The sequence below is a fragment of the Lonchura striata genome, chromosome 9, assembly GCF_050655825.1.
Source record: "Lonchura striata isolate lonStrDom1 chromosome 9, ASM5065582v1, whole genome shotgun sequence".
Classification (NCBI taxonomy): domain Eukaryota; kingdom Metazoa; phylum Chordata; class Aves; order Passeriformes; family Estrildidae; genus Lonchura; species Lonchura striata.
In genome coordinates, this window is record NC_140711.1 from 5,651,859 (window position 1) to 5,674,745 (window position 22,887).

General features: G+C 48.4%; 1 protein-coding gene across 3 annotated transcripts; it reads right to left on the reverse strand.

Annotated features, from left to right (window-relative positions):
• Positions 1–1,518: 1,518 nt before the first annotated feature.
• STK25 (serine/threonine kinase 25) lies at positions 1,519–21,925 on the reverse strand. 3 transcript variants are annotated; one of them, XM_021545438.3, is made up of 12 exons: positions 21,806–21,925; positions 20,948–21,062; positions 14,628–14,858; positions 13,463–13,519; positions 12,308–12,416; positions 10,911–11,068; positions 10,480–10,665; positions 9,809–9,954; positions 8,836–8,950; positions 8,475–8,546; positions 5,026–5,162; positions 1,519–3,653 (listed from the first exon to the last, which is right to left on the reverse strand). In XM_021545438.3, exons 2-12 carry the CDS (start codon positions 20,975–20,977, stop codon positions 3,614–3,616), a joined length of 1,281 nt encoding a protein of 426 aa, XP_021401113.1. In that variant the 5' UTR covers positions 20,978–21,062; positions 21,806–21,925; the 3' UTR covers positions 1,519–3,613. The 3 variants fall into 3 exon arrangements, with proteins under 3 accessions (XP_021401113.1, XP_085443719.1, XP_085443718.1); XM_085587593.1 differs by having other exon boundaries at positions 21,686–21,905; XM_085587592.1 differs by having other exon boundaries at positions 21,681–21,905.
• Positions 21,926–22,887: the final 962 nt, after the last annotated feature.

Below are 22,887 nucleotides of genomic sequence, written 5' to 3' on the forward strand. Positions count from 1 at the left end.
TTCCTTAACGGGAGCATTAGGCAAGAATAGAAATAACACAAGTCCTTATTTCTTGCAATGGTGTTAAGGTGTATGTAAGGGGGAGATGCAGTTGGGACTGCATGGTTTAAGAGCCATGGTCTGGTCTCACTATTTCAAAGACCATCCAGTTCCACCCCCTCCCCTCCCCACCATGGGCAGGGACACCTTCCACTATTCTCAGGTTGCTCCCAAGCCCTGTCCAACCAGGCCTTGGACACTTCCAGGAAAGGGGCAACCACAGCTTTTCCAAGTAGCCTGTGCTACCTGAGCCTCACTACCCTCAAAAGGAAGAATTTCTTCCTACTATTCCATCTAAGCCTGTCTTGCCCGTATGAAGCCATTCCCCCCTTGTCACCCTGGAGCCTTCTCCGGGCTGTACAACCTCTACACTGGGTTTTGCCTCTTCATGCTTGACCTCCATCCAGGGTAACACAGCCCTGCTTCATCCTGACACATTGAGTGTAACAGAGCTGAGCTGTTCTGGTGCCTGCTCCCTTCTCCTCCCAGGTCAGAGAAGTGGTTCTGTTACACCAGTGAAGTGTCTCACACTGGCCCCAGCTCAGCTTTAGCTCTGCTGAAGCAGCAGCAGGTGTGGGCTCCAGGCATTCTGTGCCTGGCACAGAACCAGGGCTGTGCCAGTGGACAAGGGCTGGCGTGCCAGGAGCCAGGGCCTCTGCTGGGCAGGGTTAGTGCCTGCATGGTAGCTGTCAGACTTTCATTTTTATAAGGCACCACTCCAATTACAAGCTGCACCCACCCACCCAGCTCTGCATTCTCACCTGTGCTTCTGCCCTCCAGATGCAGGTGAGGCCAGCTCATCACCACTGTCCTGGCAACAGCCTGCTGAGCTGAGCACGTGGCATTTGCAAAATTCCTCCCAAAAGCACAGTCAGAAGTACATTAATCAGTTCCACTTCTTGGCTCCAAGGGAAAAACAGATGAGGAGCACTGCAGATTGGTCACAACCTGAGATGTGCCCTTCACCTTTGTTCCTGCCTGGGGAAGGATTTAAACACAATTAAATTTAAACACAATTAAAGTGGCACCTCCAAAGTGTTCATTCTGTCACTGGGGTCACACAAGCTCAGGGTTGCCTGGTTCAACCTGTGCTCATGCAGGGCCACAGCTGTGCAGTGGATTATCCCCAAAGATGGAGACTCCACCACCTGCCTGGACACACCCTGCCCCACCTGGGCCCAAGAGGAAGGCAGAAATCCCCCACAGCCCGAGTCTAAAGACTGCAGATAATGAACAAACTCCAGCAGTGTGCTCCAGTGCACAGCTGTACCTTTGCCAAGAGTGTGGGCTTCCTGGAGTGCCAGCAGAAAAGACTGATGTGCCTGCAGCCGTTATCCTTGCACACACAGCACTTGGCTCTGTCTCTGGGGTCTCTGTTATAGATGCATGAGGAAGATGTGGGGGAAGACCAAGAAGAATGCAGAGAAAAACAGCTGGAACCAATCCTTTTCCCCCAATAACACAGTCACACCAGCCTCATTTGTTTTGTTACTTTATTGAAAGTGGCAGATCCCTTTCAATGTTTTTGAAAACTAAACCCATTGTTGCTTTGAATACTGGGCGAAGGGTGTGGGGATTGTTTCCTTGAAAAAGTTTCCTCGTTACACTGCAGAGCATGCGAGTAACGACACAGGTACCTATCAACACCGTTTGCTACTGCTGTGAACAGCAACTTTAAAAGCAGCAGGGGCCCTTGTGCTGGCCTGCAGCCTCTGCCTTCCCCCTCTCCAAGCCTCCTCTCTGCACATTAACTTCTCCTCCTGAGGGAAAAGTGGGTTTGTTCTGTTCTTCCTAACTGCAAGCTCTGACATACAGGACACTGCTCTGCATCAGAGAGCCCACAGCAGCACCTCTTCTTGACTGTACAAGTTCATAGTGTTGCTGAGCCTGGATTTATCCACCAGGATAAATAAAGGATAGGCATAAGGTAAAGTGAACACCATACACCAGGATCAGGGAACATATGGTCCCCCTGAGCTACTTTCAGCCCAGCACTTAAAATCTGCAGGTCTGAATCTAAGTACCAAAAATCAAGCCTTGTTTCTAACCAAGTGGCCTGTCATTAAAAAAATGCTGAACAGCTCCAGCCTTTGTTCTCAGTGGCTCTGGGGTGAGCCATATCATCCACATACAAACACCCAGACAGAAAGATCTGGGTAACTGAGTTCTTGCTGACTTCATGGGAATCTCTTTTCAGTTAGAGAGCAGTTCTCTAAGCAACCAGCTTATCAGGGGTTATTTTCCTAAGTCTATTTTTCTAGATCTTTAAAATGTAGATTTAAGATCCGTGTGCTTACCTGAATTAAAAATTTGCTTTATAAACTAGTATGATACAGAAAGGAAAACTCCTGGGGATGGCTCTGCTGGGATACCTTAAGCAGCCAACACAGCAGTAGATGCTTCCATTTCTCTGCTACCAAACACCACTCCAGCTTGTCAACTGGAGCAGAGCCCTGGCTGTAGTGAGTCTGGATCCCAGGCTGAAGAAAGCCACAAAGGGAAGGCTGAGAAGGAGACGGAGGCCTAGAGCAGCTTTTGGGAATCCCCAGTCCTACCACAACTGCTGTGAGCCATCCAGTTTATGTCGTCCTATAGAGCACAGGCTCTTACATCAAAAACTGCTACGCAGTGTCCCTCTGGCCTGTGAGCCAAAGCCCTGCTGATGTCTGCAGCTGTTGTGTTCCCCCCACTCCCCTTTTAACCCTTCTGCCCCCTGTGGGCCTGCAAAGCTCAGACCAGCAGTGCCCAGCCTGCTGTCAGGCAGCTTTTGTCAGCTACTTCAGCTGCCAGGAGCACCAAGGACAGGAACTCCACCAGCTCCCACAGCAAATACACCCACTGTGCCTTCTGCTCCCTGGGGACCCAAGGCAAGTTCTGCTGTTGCCTGAAGTAGGTGAACTAAGGCCTAATACAAAATGATGTCCCAGAGCCAAAAAAAGAACAATCAGCAAACCCATCCTCCTATGAAATGACAGGCTGGGAAAGAGCAACCGTGTATCAGCTCAGCTGCTGCAGCACTGGAAAGTGTTGTTACTTGTGTGTGAAGGGCTTGAAGTGATCCTCCAGAGCAACTGGAGAGCTGCTTCGACTCTCCCAGAGGCCCTAAATGCCTGGAGAGCTTCCCAACATCCCTGCACTCACACCAGACTGCTCACAAACACTTCTTTAGGAAGGGCAGGAGACTAAACCCATCAGACTTGCCTGTGAAACATATATCAGTAGAAGAGAATCTCCCCTTTTCCAGCAGCCAGGCATTTACCAGAAACAAGCTGTGAATCAAACCAAGCCAAAATGGACACATCCATTGTAGGAAAACAATTAAAAACTGCATTGATTACATTGTAAAAACAATTAGACCACCCATCTCGGGTTCTGCAAAAGGTCTAAATTGTACTTGCATTGCAAACCCCACCCTGGGTTATCATGGAAACACGGCTAACATGAAGGCTCTGAAATGTCCTGGGGTCCATCACAATGTCACATCCAACAGATGGTGGTCTGGATTAGAGATGTAGTTCTTATGAAGCTGGAAAAAATCCTTCCCCCCTGACAAGAGCAGCAGGGAACAGGAGTGTCAGCGGGCAGAGGTCAGGTGGTTCCGACTGTGTGAAAACCTGCAAGGAAGAGTCAACAAGGGACAACTGCTCAGTGCTGGCTCTTGGAGGCTCCTGCCTGGAATGGTGCCCACAGGCACCCACCAGCAGGGCTGTGCGGGAAGGGCTCAGGCTGGGTGGGTCTGTCCCCACTCCCATTGCCAGTTTTTGCAGTCCTGACAGACAAAACCAGCACTTTTAACAGAAAGCCAAGGTGGTTTAACACTTCTTCAGGCTTTCAAGATTCAGTTCCAACCTAATAAGATGTTTTCAGCACTAATGTTTTATGGTAAGAAAGCGACCAGGTCTTTGAAGTTCTGCAAACCCCTCAAAAAAACAACTACACTGTGCTTCTGCTCTGCCCAGCAGTGTCATTTCTAGGCTGACAGAAGTGAATGATGCTGAAACATCTACCTGTCTGCAGTCACTCACACACATCTACGTGCTCCTCCTGCTCAGTCTGCCTACCAGTCAGACTGCTGGTCTAGCTGCCACAGTGGTGATCAAAGGCTGGATTCAATCTTTTCCAACCTTAATGATTCTGTTCTATTCGATAGGTACTTGAGTTACGAGGCACAAAGATAACCCACAGAAAGAAATGCTTAGAAAGCCTAAGTTCAAGGGTGTAAAGATTGTATAGTTTGGGTTGTGTTTGTAAGGGCAGCCAGAGCACAGAACACTTTCAGCCTGCTAACCAGAGAGAAGCCAAATATAAAGTTTCTGTGATGGTAAGGTGAGGGTGAGATTTATGATAGCCTGCTGTGAAAGAGAGAAAAGCCAAATTCATGTTAAATAAAGTCTGATAAATCTGCAACCAGGTTAGCTATGATGGTACCTGCAACACATGGATGTGACTGGACTTGGGGACAGCAGTGGAGCCAAGTTTGACCCAGCAAAGAACTAAATTCTACCAGACTACATTCCCTCACTGATTTAATAAACAATTCTTGTCAGGACAAGTACACTTTTGTGTACACCTAAAGGTGGGCAAGCAGTGACTAGCTGCATGTAGCGCTTTAAAGCACATTCCTTGCAATGAAACATATTTATTAACAGAAACTTATTATCCCAGAAGCAATCCCAATGAGATTTTGCACAGTTCTTGCTGCCTGGGTAATGGGACCAGCAGGACACCATATGTACACAGATTTATGTGCAAAATGAAGGTGAACAGCAGCATCTTTCTGTGCCCTACAACATACACCTACACTACAGAAACCCATCCAGTGTGAGGAAAGGCTTCTGAGGCAAAAGAACTGTCGCCATTAAATGAAAGCAGTTAGAAGTGCCATAGGAGCTAGGAAGGCTCTTTTGTCTGCCTGGACTTTGCACAGCACAGGAGCTGCTGGTTCAGTGCCAGCCCTGCCCCAGCTCACCCTCAGACACTCCTCACCTTTGGACCCGCTCCACCATGTGTGCTATCAGTTTGTCAGAGATGCCTGGGCAGGACTCCTCGGCCAAGCTGAAGGCATTCTCCAGCTCCTCCATGGCTCCCACGTTGCCTCCAGTCTGCTTGTGCTTATCTTTGAGCTGCAAGCCAGAAACAAGGCATTAGATCCTCATTTTGCTGCAGAAAGCACTGGTCAACAAGTGCAGCACCGACATGAAGGCCCTTTCCCTCTTATTAAGACTCCACCAAGGTGTAGGAGGGCACCCACATTCCACTTAAAGGAACCAAAAAGAGCTCATTTGTAGGTCAGCAAGGTAGAAGTCCCATGTCAGAGCTTCAAATTTGCCTCCAGGTACTAACATCAATTGAAGCCCTTACCTAACAGGATGCACTCTTTAACTAACTAAATGTTTAAGCAATGGACCAACAGCCCTGCAAACTCATAACAGCAAAGGAACTCCAGGTGTATCTGAAGCAGTACAATCACCTTTGCTGCTAATGACAGCCCAGCACCCCAACACACACACAGGCTCACAGGCAAAATATACCCAGTGCCAGGAGTTAATCACCACAACTTCTAACAACCACAAAAATGTCTTGAGTTGCTTCTAGTGACTGGGAGGCCAAGGCAGAAAGCTGCCACAACAGAGATCCTCAGCCCCTTGGCCTCCAATGCTCCTCTTTAAGACAGCTTTACCCAAGGGGTAGGGAAAGAAAGTCCACACACCAAGACCTCCACACACAGCACCCTCCCTCATCTGTTCACATCTCTCATGGTCACTGCACTCCGACTAGGCCTCTATTTGCACATGTCTCCAGCTGTTAATTTGAAACAGCCACAGCTCTGTTGAGAGGGAATGCCTCACAGGTCACTGGTGCTGGGCCTAAAGGAGTCTGCTGCTGGAAATCCTACATTTCTAACCCAGCAGCAGTTCCCCACCTTCTTCTCACAAGCTGCTGATGTGACAGCCCCTTCCCCAGGGCACTATCACACAAGGAGCTGAACAACAATCAAGCATCTGAACAAGCAACATCTAGTCCAGTTCAATTAAGCTCTCATTAGGCCCAGCTGATTAAAAGGCTTTACATAAGCCTTGCAGGTCTTTGCCTCAATTCTAGGATCAGCCTTTCCTGTTGTTGGAGCTCACCTTTTCTCAGAAAGCAGAACAATGTGAATGCTAATCCCCAGCTGCAGTCATGCCTGTGCACCAAGTCCCCTGCTGGGAACAAACAGTTCCCAGCCAAAAAGGGCCACTGCCTCCTCAGTGGGGCACCTGTTCCCTACCACAGAGCTGTGGGAACAACCCACACGCTCCTCTGCTCAGTCAGAGGTGGCAGGGGCGTGGAGGGCAACTCAGTTACATATCAAGGATACAGGTTTCTTAGGCCAAAAAGAGTTGTGATGCTAAAACCAAGGATTTGATGTGTACCTACCAAAGGCTGCCTGCCTCAGAATAAGCACAGGGTCTGTCCTGGAGGTAAGGAGTCAATTTATCATCACCTTTTGATGCCAAGTCCCTGAATTTCAGGTTGCCCAGCAGCCTGTGATGGGAGCTGTGTGTGCTGGGCTCTCTTCCCACTGCAGAAAAGCTCTCTGGAGGCTTGCAGGAGTTAGAGCACTCCATGAGCTTAACCTTATCCAGCCCAAAAGGCATTTTACCTCCCTGCTCCACAATGCTTCCAGATTTACAGCTGTCCACACCTGTTAATGACTCCTCACGAGCTCAATGTTAACATCCAATAATGCACATTCAGGAAAAGATTACAAAGAACGTATCAGTCAGATTTCCGTTCACAAAGCCCAGCTTCAGCCCCTTTAGGGAAAGAGGAGATCAAGCCTAGCTGGTTTAAGATGCATCCATACAACAGTGAGGAGGACAAAGTTTTCAGTTCTAGTTTCCTACCAATAGCAAAGAATAACACAAGCAAGCAGCAGTGAAGCAGATTTCACCTGGAGAAGTTTTCTTTCAAGCCCCCTCCACTGCTCACAAAACCCAGGTTATTTCTGAGACTGCCCAGAACCCTTCCTGCTCCTAATTTTGTTCAATGAGTTCTCCAGAGCCAGCAGAAGTCTAATCAAAGGAAAGGGGGATCAAGAAACTGGGGCAAGGGAATCAAAATAGCAGAAATGAAATGTCCAAGAAGCCATTTCCTGCCTGGAACTGGTGCAGCAGGATGAGTAAGGAAAATGCATTTACAGTCACAGCCTTGAGCACTCTGCCCCAGGAGGCTCCTAAACTGAACAGAAATCCAGACATCAGTGACTGTGCTGCTCAAACAAACTGTACCACAAACCAACATGGTTTTAATGTGGTTTCATCTCATGGCTCTAGGCCTACAAGAGCCAGGTCACTGGCCTCATGCTCTGACTCTGAAGTCAAGGCCTGTAGAGCACAAAACTCCCAATTTCCGAAGTGGAGTGGTCTCAAGAACCTGCTTTTCAGAATGACCTCTGGTTCCTGCCGTGCAGCAAACCCTCCTTCCATATAGCAGCAGACCTGAGAAGAGAGAGTTAAGTCCAGAAACTATGCCTGGAAAAAGCACAGCTCTCTGCTGGGCCATGCCATCAGGATCCAGAAGAGGAACTCCTCAGGACCAGAGAAAGGGTGTCTGTCACCAGCATCTCAAGAACAGAACCCTGACATGCAGCATCTAATTGATTTCTTCCAAAGCATAATCTCCTTTCCTACCCTTCTGCTGGAAAGAGCAACCAGAGCTTATAGCCAAGAGCCACCTTATGATTATCCTCCTCTTCCCTGACAACATCACCCAGCTGGAAAGGTGAGCTGTCACCTCTCTGCTGGTACAGACACCATCCTGTCATTAATGGCAGCTCTTACTCCAAATCCACATCCCTATCCAGACCACAAGGCAGGGGAATTGGCTAGGTTTTCGAAAGACATTTTCTCTGCCTGCCTTCCTGAAGTTAGGTGGCAGAGAACTCCTTGGTCTTGGCATTCTACCAATAGCAGTCTGTGCAGATCAAGAAATGGTTGAGTAACCAGCAAAGCCAACTCCTGCTCTAACCCACCTACCTTCCCTTCAGTAACTCTGCTGTGGACACACAGAGTGACAGACAGCTCAAGTACCTATCTGCCCTTACCAGAGCTGCACTTCAGCCATGGAAATCAGGGTCTGGAGCTGCTCAGGCATCAGCCTAAGATGCAGGTAAGAGACAGATACTCCTCTATCAGATCTTCACCAGAACACAGATTACCAGAAGGGTAATGCCTTTCTTCCAAACTCAAGTGTTTTCATGAGGACATGCCCTGGACACACTTACTTTCCCTACATATAGTCCAGCCCTCTGACTGGTACAAATGCTTCAGAGTCCCTTAACCCCACTAGACACCTTTCCACACCTCCTTTCTCCAAATCCTTCCCATTTACTTATCTATGTCAGGTATCTCTTCATCTCCAACCAGCAGAGACACCAAGAAGGTTGTACTCACCTCCCCAAAAACTGGGTGAACAAGTGTGGAGAGACACTGTGACCGTGGTTGCCTCTTGATGGGCTCAGTAGGCTGGAAAGCAACAAAAGAAGTTACAAGCATAGGCAAAAGCTGTGCAAGGGCACATGATTTACTCAGCCTTTGGTGAATTCACAGAATTACAAAGAACATCACCAGATCTTGGAAAAGTCACAAATCACAGTACCCTGACAATGTGGAAGAGGCAACTCTGGAGCACCAGCCCATGGTGCCAGACTGGAATAAATTTCAGACAGAAGAGGAGGGTTTGATGGCTTCCCCAGGACACCCAAAAGCTCACGTTAGCTCAATCCACTTCAGAAAGACCAGACATCACACAGACCTTCTGGGAACCATGAAGAGCCATTCCTTTGTGCAGCTTGCTCAAGGAATTGGGGCGAATGGTTGGTGGGAATGTCCAGATTGGACCTTGGTCTCCATCCTCTGCATCTCCATCACTGTAAATGGAAAGGGGAAAGTCAAGACAAAGCCTCAGCTCCATACATTGGGGGTTTGCCCATACTTTCCCAGAATCACAAGGTCTCCCCACCTGACTGCCATATTGCTGCAAGCCTTCAGGCTTTTCCCTATCCCACAAAAATTCTGAAGAGAAACCACTTCAGTATCTACCGCATCTATACAGCATCAAAGAGATCTGAGCTAAGCACTACATCATGTTTCCAAACCACCTCTGTGATCCAGCCAGCTTGAAGAAGTTTCTAGTCCTAGTTAAATTTAGGAGAATTTCAAGACAACCCAAGCTCACAATGCAAGGGCCAGACTTAGATATCATAAGCCAATTTCTCTGACTGCTTGGTCACTTGAGTGTTGCCACAGGTAAAGAGCAGCTCTGTGACGCCATTCTGGCCATGAAGTGCCCTTCTCCACCCAAGGTCCATAACTTGACTGTCCTGCATGGCAGTGCAAAGATTTACCCCCAAGTACACATACACACCAACATAGCTCTTGCCACAGCTGCTAAAGCCTGGAGCTCTGCTAGTTAATGAAGGGTGCATAAAATACAGGCAATAAGAGCCCTGTTCTACTGGTTACACACAGACTAAATGTTTTGTGTCAGTGTTCTGATTCCTTACACTCAGCAAAGAGGTTCCACAGGCTAAGACCAGAACAGAGAACAGAGTCCCACTGAACAGGAGGTAACAGCCTGGCTCTTCAGGCAGCACTCACTTGCACCCACAAATGAAAGCTCAAAGGTAAGCTCTCAGGTGGGGAAAGGACCTGAGCTGTTTGCAGAAGGCTACCCTGGGGCAAGCAGGGGCAGCAGGGCCATCCCTCCATGCAGAACATGTACGTACATATCGGAGTCACCGGAACTGGAATCTTCTCCGTGGCCCTCTGACTTCCAGCGTTTGAATCGATCGATCAGCTCCATTAGGAATGAGGTTTTCTTGGTGTAGCGTGTGATGAACTTGTGCTTCAGCAATTCCTTAGCTGTCGGCCTCTGGAGCAGATAAGGAAAGCACATCACATCTAAGCATCTCTGCACACTAAACACTGGAATCACAGAATAGCCTGAGCTGGAAGGGATGTACAAGGATCATCAAATCCAACTCCTAGCCCTGCACCGGACAGCCCCCAACAATGTTACCAATCCCCAACAAAGTGCCTGAGAACTATCCAAATACTCCTTGAACTCTTGGCAGCCTTGAGGCCATGACCACTGCCCTTAGGAGCTTGTTCCAGTGCCCAACCACCCTCTGGGGGAAAAGCCTTTTCCTAATATCCAACCTAAACGTCCCCTGACACAGCCTCACACCATTCCCTTACGTCCCATTGCTGGCCAGAGAGAAGTGATCAGTGCTCACCCCTCCACGTCCCCTCATGAGGAAGTCATGCCAGGCTGACATGTCCATCCTGAAACCTCAGCAATTCTCTCTCTCTCTGCAATTCTGGAACCTTCCTGTTGAAGGTATTTTTGACCTCTGCTGGCCTTTACCCAAATTCACAGGTGGGCAGCAATACTCACAAATCTAGGATCCTTATTGAGGCAGGCTTCCACAAACTCCTTGAAGGGCTTGCTGTGGTGACCCTCAAGTGTTGGAGGGTTGTTTTTGGGGATCAAGAAGAGAACCCTCATAGGATGCAAGTCAGAATTTGGAGGCTCTCCCTTTGCTAGTTCAATGGCTGTAATCCCGAGGGACCAAATGTCTGCCTGGAAAAGAGAAGAACACAGAATAGAAAGGAACAATTCTACAACATGAAAGCACAGTTTTAGGACAGCAAATCACATATATCAGATGGGGCATTTAATGTCTAATACACAAACTTCTCCAGCAGATTCTGCATCATAACAGAAAAGAGTAATTCCTGCAGTAAGCAGCACTTCCAATCCCTGTTTCTGTCTCACCACCCCATGCATAGTAGCCCCAAGCAGCAATCCTCCTGTTCCCAGCTCACCTTGAAGTCATAAGCAGACTGTTTGATGACCTCTGGTGCCATCCAGAATGGAGTCCCCACAAAGGTGTTTCTCTTGATTTGGGTGTCTGTCAGCTGTCCAGCCACCCCAAAGTCAGCCAGTTTCACATCTCCTTGTTCCGAGAGCAGCACATTGGCAGCTGTATGCACAAATAAGCAATTAAGGCTGCTGGCCTCTGAATCACCTCCAGCCCACACAGAACTGAATACTGAGCAGAGCCCTCTTGTGGCATCCACTTTCACCCCAGTGATGACCCTCAGCCTGGATTTCCAGCTTCAGACCCATTCTTGTGCTTTGAACTCCACTGGGTAACATGGAACAAGCTCATGCACTTTGTTGGATGAGAAGGGAAATATTCCTAAGGCAGGAGCAGGGAGTGTAGATGTGAAGGGCCACACCATCAGTTAGATGTGACTCCCAGCCACACAGAGAAGGGAAGGTAACAGAGTCTCTAATGCTCTTGACTTTTTTCCCAAAGTAGCATTCAGCACAGGTTAAATAGCAGATCCTTCTGAAGAGCTCAAAGTCCACTCTTGTACTAGTTCCTTCTCACTCATACAACTGTTACACTGTGTAAGTTTGGAAATGGGGGTTTTCATTTTGAGACTCTACCTAACAACTTTCAGCATTTCCCCACCACTGGCAGTCAACACCCCTACAAATCTCGCAGTGCTAGAAACTTGCAGTCTCACATACACAACAAAATCTTCTCTCCCACTCTCCCTGCATGAGGTTTCTGTGCCCTGCCTGCTCACACCCCCTCCCGCAGTGGGTCAGTGAGCATCTGGCCCTGGCCCAGCTCCACAGCACTGTCCCTGCATCCTCCTGCAGTACTTGGATGCTCTGGGCTTGCTGGGACACTGCTCTTTGAGAGGCAGATGCCAGCTCTCTCTATACTACACGTGGCCAGTGACTATAAAAAACAGCAACAGGATAAGCTGACACAAGCTGTCCTGATTTTCTAGGGCTGTGAACCCTGCATGAGGACAGCTCACTCCTGTTGTGAGCTACAACCACAATAACCAGCACACACACTCTGGGGGTCCAGCAGAAAAGCAAGTATCAGCTAATATCTGAGTTAGCTAATATCTGAGCATGTTTTTCATTGACTCCTTCACTTCAGCTCCCTGACTTGTCCAAACTCCAAGTGCCAGAGGAGAGCTACAGATCCTTACTGTTACTCTAAACCCTAAAGACATGAAAAGCATGAGTTGTGATACAGTGACAAGCTTCAAATTCAGAAAACAGCAACCCAACAAGAAAAGCAGCACTGAGAAACAGTCTTTGAAACCTTGCAGATTATGGCGAATATAATAAATCTGAGTATTATATTACTAACATCCATTATAAGAAAGGGAGCTGAGCTCTCCAATCTTACCTTTGATGTCTCTGTGGATCTTCCTCTCTGAATGTAAATAATCCAAACCTTTTAGGATTTCTCTCAGGATAGTAGCTATGTAAGTCTCCTCCAGTGGTCCTGGCTTCAGCTGACAAAAGGCAAAAAGGTGACTTAAAAGAGGGTAACTGATGCCTTGGATTTTCCAGGCTCTCAGTTTGTTACTTGGAAACCTTGGCCAAGCAGGTCGTACTCAGCAGGAAGCACCTTCTTGCACACCTGATGCGTGTGCTACAAGCAGAATGCTGGTGTATGCACCTGACAGCATTCAATCGAAAAACTCTGGGGGATATTCTGCCAGTCATCAGTCTGTTAAAGGCTTCCCAAACAAACAGTAGTTCATCTCTCACTTTGGCCTGGAAATACATCGGCCAACAGAACATTTTAACAGTTTCTCCTGTTCAGGTCTCTCTGCCAGCATGCAAGTACTGAATTCCAGCCTCTGAGATATCAACCCTCAGGCTGTGGAGTTCAGCATCAAAGCTCTTCTCCTTTCCATCAGTTCTCCTCTAACCAAGTCCTGCCTTCTCAGTGCAACAGCTGAGGTTCTGACACTCAGATAATTGCTGCTGATGACAGCTCCCCACTACACCTTCTTCCAAGTCACTGTAGGCTCAGAAGTTTTCCCTACATCAATAGTTATCTCTCTGGGAAAATGGGCATTATTGTCCTAAAGAGAAGAGAAAAATTCTGTGACAGAATGCAGTGCAATGGACCTTTGCCTATGGGTAAATTCTGCATTTGTATTCTATCAAAATGTGGGGTAACTTAATCACAGACCATGTCTTTTACTGAGCTATGCAAACACTGAGCAATACCATGACTCTGACTAGGTGTAGTACAGATCTGCACTGCTCAAAACCAACTGGCTGTGCTCAGTTTTCAATTCACTGGCTCTTTCCATCATACAGCAGCACAGCATGCTGGACAACAGTTCTGGGACAGCTGAGCTCCATGAAAACATTCCCTCTGTCCTGGGATAAGCATAACCAACATGTCTGTCCTGCACTGCTTACCCCTCAGGCACAGGGCTGCCATACAATGGTATGTGGCAAGAGAATGTCTGTCTTATGGGCATTTCACAAACCAAGTCTTCAGTCAGTATTTTTCATAGTCCAGAACTTGCCACTTACTCACCAAATCCAGGGCTGAACCTCCTCCCAGGTACTCCATGATTATCCACAGCTTAGTGCCCTGCAGGCAAGAGCACAAATCAAGAGCAAAGACAGTAATAAAAGCAGACAGAAAAGTGAGACACCCATGAGGCAGCAAGACACAAGAGTAGTCCTGTACACAATCCAAGAGATGCTGCACACTGCAGCTCTCAGAAGCTTAAGGAAGGAGCCCCAAGCTCCCTCTTTTCAGGGATTGCCTGCCTCTAGCACATTTCTAACTCTTAGTCTCCAGTTTTACATGGGCAAGTGCCCCTACAGGCACCAGACTGCCCACAGATAAACTTACTCCCAGGCTGGAGACCTTCAACATCTCTCCAACATCTCATCCAGCATAAATCCTTCTTGGCAATGGCAGGGGAGCATTACAACCTTTAATAGAGCTGCCAGCATGAAGGGTACAATCAGCAAGACACTATTATTTCTCATAGAAGAGATTCCATGCTGAGGTTACAGGGTCCCAACAGAAGATAAACTGCAGGTCCATGAAACTACAGCAGAAGACTGAGAAAATGCATTATGGTCTTTGAAAAATAAAGGAGGAATATTCAGGACCCAAAGAGCTCAGGAACTGTTTGCTGCAGTCCCACTGTTACACTCATCTCCAGCAGCCAGCATACATAGGCCACTTCTGATAAACACTACTTCCACTAGGGATTCCTAAACCTGCTCTCAATGGAAGCAGTATTAGTACTCCTTCATAGACTCAGTTAATATTGTTTTCACCATTTCTGATGAAGTAGTTTCAACCTCCTCTTTTTTTCAGAGGCATAAATTCCTCAGTGGCACTGCCTTAACACTGTGCTAGTCTGGAAAAGTATTCCAACAACTTCCTTTCCAGAACTGTCAGAGCAGGTAAAGTTCAGTCTTCAACAAGTAACTTGCTCTCCAGTGAAGTGTCCTGCTCTTGGTACCACAAAGTACAGTGCACCTCATTTCCATGTGGCCACAAAGCCCAGTCTGCTATTAAGTGCACATCAATGCAGTGAGCAGAGCCACCACTGCCCCTGCTGCCATGCTGCCACTCACACATCACTTTGCAGTGCCATGTGCCACCATCCACTGCAGCATCCGCAGAGCAGATCCCCATTCCCAGACTACTGGCAAGGAACCACCATGGTTTGTCCTACCTTCAAGTAGGAGCCGTAGTACCGGGTGATGTAGGGGCTGTCACACTGGCTGAGCACTGTGATCTCCTGCTGAATGTCCTCGATCTCATCCTCAGCCTCCTCCAGATCAATAATCTTGATAGCAACCACCTCCTTGGTGCGGTTGTCGATCCCTTTGTACACTTCACCAAAGGATCCCTTGCCGATCCGCTCCAGCTTGGTGAACAGCTCCTCAGGATCCACCCTGGAGTGCTGGACCATGAAGCAGAGATGGGAGAATTACATTAAGTTTCCAGGCTGCAGAGCACCACACATACCCACACAGCTCATCTCCGTATCTGTGCACCTACTACGTTGATAAATTCACCTGATACCCACCTATCTTAAACAGTCTTAGAAACTTAGCACAGAATATATCCAAGATTAGAACTGAAGAAACATTTTCCACAGGCTTTCCAACCTTGCAGACCACAGTAAGGGAGGAAAAGGAGGGAAGCCCAGCATGAGAATATCAGCAAATATCACTATGGAAAGTGTCAGCTCCACTGGGACAGGGCTGCTCAACTGCAGGCACCAGCTGGTGCCAAAGCAGCTCCATGAGCAAGCATCTGCTCACATTTCAATACAGAACAGCAAGGGGTACCAGAACCAGCTTTCTCTTGGAGATATGATAAGACAATGGCCAAAAGCAAGAGGCCATAAAAATGTTTCCCTAGTTAGCCTTCCTGCACTCAAAGACTGAAATTATTAGAAAGATCTGCACCCTTCCCTACTTGTCTGGAGGGTGAAATGTTACAGTAATATGAATTCACATTTACTATCTTGTCTGCTGCAGCCTGATTTCCATGCAGCACCCAGCCCAGCTCTCCTCAGACGTTTGCAGATGGAGCCTCACATCTTTTGGAAGGTCAGCAGCAAGGAGGAGGCAGAAGAGCAGAATGGACACTCCATCTACCTGACCTTTTTCTGTGCCAGCCTCTTCTCTAGCTGGCATCCTCAGATGCAAAGACAAATAGCATCTCCGTCATTAGATAAGCACATCAACTAGGCAGTTACTAACAGAGAAATACTGACTTTTTAACAGCAGCAAAGTTAATTCTTTATTAATGTGTGTATGGGTAAGAGAGGGAATAAATCACAGTCACTTTCTCATGCTATTTAATTCAGTCCACCTGCACTCCAGGAGGTCCTTCATGCTACTAAAATGCTCTTTTTGATTAGTTTTCATGCCTTTTTTTTTAATAGTTTGAAAGAAAAACACCCTGGAAAATATGGCCTGACCTTAGGAAGCAGCCAAGCCATTAGAAGGAATTTTCCACACCCAGGATTTCTCAGTCTCACCTCCAACACGTCACCCAGTGAGAGTGCTCTCTCACAAGGACCTTGAGTTGGCAGATTTTATCAGAGAACACAGAAGCTGCATTTTTCCACCTCACACCACGTTCTAGCAGCAGGCCATCATTGAGCAGCCCAAGGTGTTGCTTAATGATTAAGCCAGTCTGGCATCACAGGTTGTTTGCCTTCTGTGCATTGCTATAAGCCAGGCCTAGGTGAGCTTTACAGGCAGCTCACTCAACAGGATTTCCACACAAACTCCAGTCCAAGATATAGGATAACCAAATATCCTTTTGCATCCATAGCAACACCCAAACAGGCTGTACTTTGAACAAATGCACTGGAAACAGACTAAAAGGGATGTTCAAAGATAAGAACTGGAGATACATAGCAGAAACTGGAAAGAGAGAGGTGGGGGGAAGAGGATTTGAGTTTCAGAAATATTAGGGGACAACATGAGAATGATGACAACTGGCAGGGAGAACAGGCTGACTACTCCAAGCTCACTACAGACCAAGAACAGTTTCCACCTGTTGACCAACTTGGAGGAAGGGGCAATAAAGTCCCCCAGACATTCCTGTGCACACTGACATACTGCACCCTAAAAATGCCTATCAACACATCAGCCACTCCCACACATCAGGGAAAAGAGAAAGAGGATCATCCCCTAGAAGCACCTGCTCAGCTCAGAAAAGAAACATTACTCACATGAATACTGCAGGGAAGCAAACCTTCAAGAAAACTACATTCCTCGCATGTAATTTTTCCATGAGTTAAGAAACAGCAAGGTGGAAGCAACTGCTCCCTCCCTGCCTCAGCTTGGTAGAGCACATCAGAGAACTAGGCTGATTTCTCCAGATCAAGAAATCAAACATAAGAGCACTGGCTGTGGCAGGCAGCTTTAGGGACAACCACCACTTTATGTGGCAGGCTCTGTAATCATGGACAGCTTTGTAAACAAGCTTCCAGACTTGGATGTTGGTTTATCCTGGTTTCTGTAGAACAAAGACATTCAGATGGGTGTTGTGAAGGAGACAAAACTTCTGACAAGCAGACAAAAATTTTGCCCAAGGGACTCAGGAAAACAATGGGCAGGGAGACAGGCCCACTCCCATCAGGGTGGAAACATTAGGACACTTCATTTGTAGGTACTGGATGTACCTTCCCAGTAGTGACCTGGAAATGCTTTAGAGCTCACAGGCGACAAGGCAAGAGTTTGACTCTCTGGAGGGTCTGAGGACAAACATCCCTTGATGCACTGGCCAAAACTGCAAAATCAGACCCAGCAAGAAAGAGCCCAGGGAGCCAGCACAGGGCCACAGCGTAATTCCAACCACATTTACAGTCTCCAGACACTGCTGGAGGAGCACAGTTTGCTGATGAATTTCTTCCCTTTCTGGAAACAGGGAAGAGAAAACAGGCCCATCCCCAATTCGAGCAGGCGACTGTCTGCTAAAGAGCACACCTTGTGAACTACCATTGTGGACACCAGAGAAGAAATTGCCAGGTGGCATTTTCAGCAACTCTGAACCTCCACAACAAACTAACATGTCCTGTCTGCAGGACATTGTTCAAAAGCCCTTGCCCATAAAAAAAAAAAATCCAGAGACTACATGGTGACCTGTGCTGACAAACAAAAATGCTCAGATCTGTGGGCATAAAAGCCTCAGCACTCATCAGATAGCAGCACAAATGCAGTTCCACCAAGAATGGAGAGCTATGGAATTGCTCTGTCAGGAGAGAGAAGGATGCACTCCTGACTCTCCCCTTCCCTAATACACCTGAAAAGCACCACGGTGAGAGATGTAACAAGCACCACCCCTCCCTTTCCTAAATATGACTTATCTCAGTACCAGTCATCTTGTTAGAGAACCACCCTGGCTGGAAACCCATCTTCTGGAATTGCAGCGCTACAACCACACCTGGAAAACTTCATTAGTAGGAAGCAACAGAATCCATATTAAATGCTTTATACCTGCTTAAATGAGCACAGATAACCCAAAGCAGCTTATTAGGACCTGCCACCTTTACAAGTGTTCACCGGCTTTGGTTCTTCCCATTTTTCTTCCAAATTCACAGAACCCATCAGAACTGAAAAATGGAGCTCCAGGTCAGCAGCAGCTGCTCCTTGTTCTACTACTGCAAGTAAAGCTGTTAAGGGATGACCACCACATTGTCACTTTTTCCTTGGCTGACTGCTTGTCACACAGCAGTTCTGAAGCAAAAAGCCTCCGGCCGTTCCTCTCCACTGAGAGCAGTCAGACACTAGAGATGGCTGAGGCAGGCCTGGGCAGGCTTTGGAGGGAGAGCACACAATGCACCAGCTCAGCTGCAAGTGCAGGAAGGGAACAAGTATGACAGGGATGATGACAATTTCCCAGTAATGTGCTCCACTTCTGCCCTCTGGGATCCAATCTCACAGCACAGGAAAGAAGGATGCTCTGTCCTGACAGGTGTGGGAGTGTTTGCCATCCTGAGTGATGATACCATGTTTTAAAACAGAACCACTCGCTGCAGCCATCAGCTATTAGGAATTGCAGTGTGTTATGAGACAAGCCTGGCAGTAACATCAGCTGCTTCATGGGGAAAGAATGGTTCTGGCAGCTCTGTCACCTACAGCTGCTAAGACATGATAGCCACAGCCTTTGAGAAGATGTGGATAAGTACTAGAGAAGAAGGGTAAGTATCTGCCCTCATTTCAAAGCCACTGCCTGAAAAGATAAGCTGCATATTGGGAACAGAAGCAAACACCATTTGAACAAGCTGAAGATCTTCTCTCTGGGCTGTGTCCGGCTGGATCTTACTCTCAAAATATTCCAAGAGGAAGAATCATGCCTGCATTTGTTGCAAAAAACACAGAGGGGTGCTTCAACGCTTTTGGAAATGAGAACTCCTTAATGTGGTGCAGGTTGGAATTGGAATCACTGTTCTATATGAAAGAATTCTGTAACAGAAGATTGCAAAGGCCACAATACTTTATGAGCTGAAGCTGACCAGGAAGAGCGCAATTTCAAAGGGTTTATGTGAAACCACAGCCACATTTAAGAGTTATTTCTGACTGCAGCACTTTCCAAGCAGCCAAACAAACAAACATAATTTTCCTCTGCCAAACACAGTGGAAGAAGGAAGCTGGTTTTAATAGAACTCATCTGCTCTTCTCTTTCCTTCATTGCCTCCTCTGCTCCCCAACTTCCCATGATGAACACTCACCTCTGGGCTACCAACAGTCTCTGGTGAAACTAGCTTTGTATCTAGAACAATTTGAAAGCTTCCTTGTCTATATGAAATCTGTGCATAGCTCTCTACAACTGCCAAAACCTGGGACAGTTTTGAATTTCTGGAGTATAGAAAAGAGGGAAGTTTTTCAACACTTTGAAAAACACTGTTTGAAACTCCCAACTCTCTTCACAGACAGTAATCTTTTGCTTCAGGAGATGAAGCATTACTTAGCCAAAAAAAACTAAATGGCTTCTCCAAGGTCAGGTAAGGAACAACAAATCTAGAAACAGAGCTCAAATCAAAGCTTTAAACATAGTAGCTAACACAACTACATCCCCTGGCAGATATAGCTCCAGACCAAGACTGCAGGCCTGCAGCACTGTTTGCTCACAGCAAAGGGAGCCAAGGAAAGAGAGGAGACAACCAGCTGAGGCAGGGAAATGGCACCACAGAGGCAGAGCAGTCTGGGCAGTGGCCTGAGGTAACTCTGCCCATCAGCACCAGAACTGAGAATCAAAGACAAGTCAAGCCTCTGACAGCCCAATGCAAGTCTTAATCTCTTGATTTTCACAGCACCTCCCTCTGCTCCCTAAATCCCAGTGAAGAAAACTTCAGGCCAGTTCCTACTGCCCTCCCAGCAAGCCTCAGTCACATCAGGGATTCCTGAAAAGACTGGAGGAATGGACAACACAGATTGGTTTTCTATTCCTAGACCAGACAGTCATGGGATGACAGGGTCTGAGAATGCCTAACATTTCCATAATAAATTCAGAGCTGAAACCACTAGAATGCTAATAAGCTTCATGAGTGAATGCTGTGTACAAAAAAAAGCTTCAGAGAAACCTCCTCTGCAGCTACAGAACTGTTCTCAGCCCTAATCAGACAGTATCCTTCCCCTTCTCTCCCTGTACAGTGACTCAGCCAGGCATTATATTTACATTTAATTCCATACACACTTTGGGGAAACAGTTGATGTGAAAGACAGCATGCAAACTGAGATGCATTGCAAATCAATTTTAAATCAGTAAAGGTTCAAAGAGAGCATTAGCTCAAACCACTAAATCTTTTAGTAATTCTGCACCTAGGAGCAGAACAGAATAATGCCCCCAAACATGGTTTAAGAAGACCTGTGTTCAGTATTGACATCTGCCAATAATCAAACACAACCAAATTCAGAGGGAAGAAGATGCAAGCCAATACTATTAATATGGTTTAGCTTTTAGTCCCAAATCCTGGCATCATCTTTCCACACTCCTCTTGTGAAAATGTCATCACAACAGCAGCATTTAACCACATTCACAGAGGCTGAGATCTCTTGGAAGAGTTATGACCCAGTATCAAATATCACTGCCTCTTAGGCAGCAAGGTTACAAGCACCATTTTTCTGAGACTAATGCCATGAACACTTTAGAAAGGTATGTCTGGCAGGGCCAGCATACACAGTTTTTCTGTTCCCATTTCTAGACTTCTCCTTCCAAAAAATGCTCAGAAAGCCAATGACTCCCATCTCCCTAAAAAGTGCACACTTAATCCCAGAGAAAGCCTCCATAGTGGGTGAAGAACTCACTTTGTTTATGGCTAACACATCACTATCAGCCCAACACCAGGTACAGAGTCAGACACAGGTCAATCAGCTAACAGGAGTAAGCTGAGACCTGTGCAACAGAGATAAAGAGTGGCGAAAAGTGATTTTCTGGTTATTTGTTTGAAACCCTTTTATCAAGAGCAAATACCATTATGTAAACCCTTAAAGAGGGTTTTAAAACAAACTCTTAATCACCACTTACCTGGCTAGCAAATTCTCTTAGGTGAGCCATGCCTGCAGGATGGGGTTTTTGCAAAATCAGGGAGGATTAGGATGTTGCAGCACAGCAGGAAAGTGATGACTTCTCCACTGGTCAGCTGTGACAAGCAAGAATACATAGTTCTCAAGTGAGGTTCTTGGAAGCTGGCTCATTCCCCTGAAGAGTTACCAGCATCTTTTTTCTCTCCTTGAGCTGAAGTGCTACTTGTACCTGCCAACACGTTCTGAGCATGCTAGGCCCTCCTTGCACACCGCATTTCTCAATTCTTTACAGAAATGCCTTCCAGATGCGTCAAGGAGCCTCACTCCAATGTTACACACTGACCAAGTCCCAGGCTCCATTTTCCCTACCATCACCTCAGCATGCTCCTACAGCTAACCCCACAGTTCTGCCTCACCATCACTCCCAGCATCTTCTCCAGCATCATCCTCAGACAATCCTTTTCTCCTGCTCAGCAATCCCCTCACTGAGAGCGCTCCTCCGCTCCCACTGTCCCCGGCACGGCCACTGGCAAAGCTCAGCTGCTCAGCACGCACCTTCCTCTTCAGGGAGCACCAACCCTGCACCACCCCGGCCTCTCCTCAGCGGCCCTCCCCTGCACCCCAGCAACAGCTGAGCCCCGGCCCAGCCCACTCCAGGGCCCCCGACCCCAGCACCCCCCGTCCCGGCGCGGCCCCACATTATCCCCACACCCGTCACGGACACCGCGTCCCACCTCACACCTCAGAGCTCTCCCCCCTCCCGCGCTCCCCTCGCCATCATGGGCTACTCGGCGCGCCCCGCCCGGCACCCTCAGGGTCCCTCCGTGGCTCACGGCCGCCCCGCCCGGCGCCGCCGCACCTAGGGGCAGCGCAGCGCCACCGACGGGAGCGCCATGCCGGGCCCTGGCGCACGGAGCCGCCGCCGCCCCGGGCTGCCCCGCGACACCAGCCGCGGCGGGGGGAGCGCCGGGCCGGGCGCAACAACACGGCGCGGCGGCGGGGGAGGCCGCGCCGCGCGGCACGCCGGGAGATGTAGTTTCCACGCCGCGCAACCCGGCAGCGGGACTGAGTTCCTGGACTGCAATACCCAGGATGCCGCGCGCGCAGCGGCGGGGCGGAGCCGCAGGGCGGGGCGGCGGCGCGGGGGTGGCTGGGGCGGGGAGTCCTGAGGCGCGGGGGGCGGGCGCTGCCCGGCCCGGCGGCCCCGCAGTGACGGGGAGGAGGTGGCGGGGCAGTCGCTTTGTGCTGCCAGCCCAGCCTCACGGGGCTTTCCTCTCGCCAGCCCTTACGGGACTGTGCCCGGGAGCCCGCCGGGTGACGCCAGGGAGGCCCGCCCTCAGCTGTTCTCCTGCCCGTGAGGGTCAGGGGCTGTCCTCTCCCCACCCCCGGGCACGCCAGACCCCGGGGGAGGCGGCGGAGCGGGAGGAGGACAGGCGAGGGACGGAAGCTCCCTCATGGCCTCGCTCTCAGCAGCCGCAGGGTTGGGTTTTCTTTCACGTGCTGTAATGTCAGTGACTGATTCACGTTTTTCAAAGGAATAAATTTTTTTTTTTTTTCTTAGCCGCTTGCCAGGCAGCTTTAAGGCCGGTCCCGCAGTGAACAAAGCAGGCACAGGTTTTCCGTGGCGCCGACACACAAAGCCTTTATCACAACCTGCTGCTTCTAATGGGGAGCTGGCGCTGCCCTGGAGCACAGGTGAGCTGTAGCGAGAGGAGCAGCCCTGGAGCTGTCGCTGCGTGAACAGATGGGTCTGGCAGCAGCCAGCAGCTCCCCCACAGTCCTCTTATTCCCTCCTGCATTGCCTCCCCCATCCGTCTCCCTTCTCTCTGTTTCTCTGCCCCCTATCAAATCAAACAGCACTTTGAGGTACCTGAGTGAAAACATCAAATAGATAGAGTACAGGTGTCAAAAACTCCCGCAGTGAGATTCTGGTTTTGTATT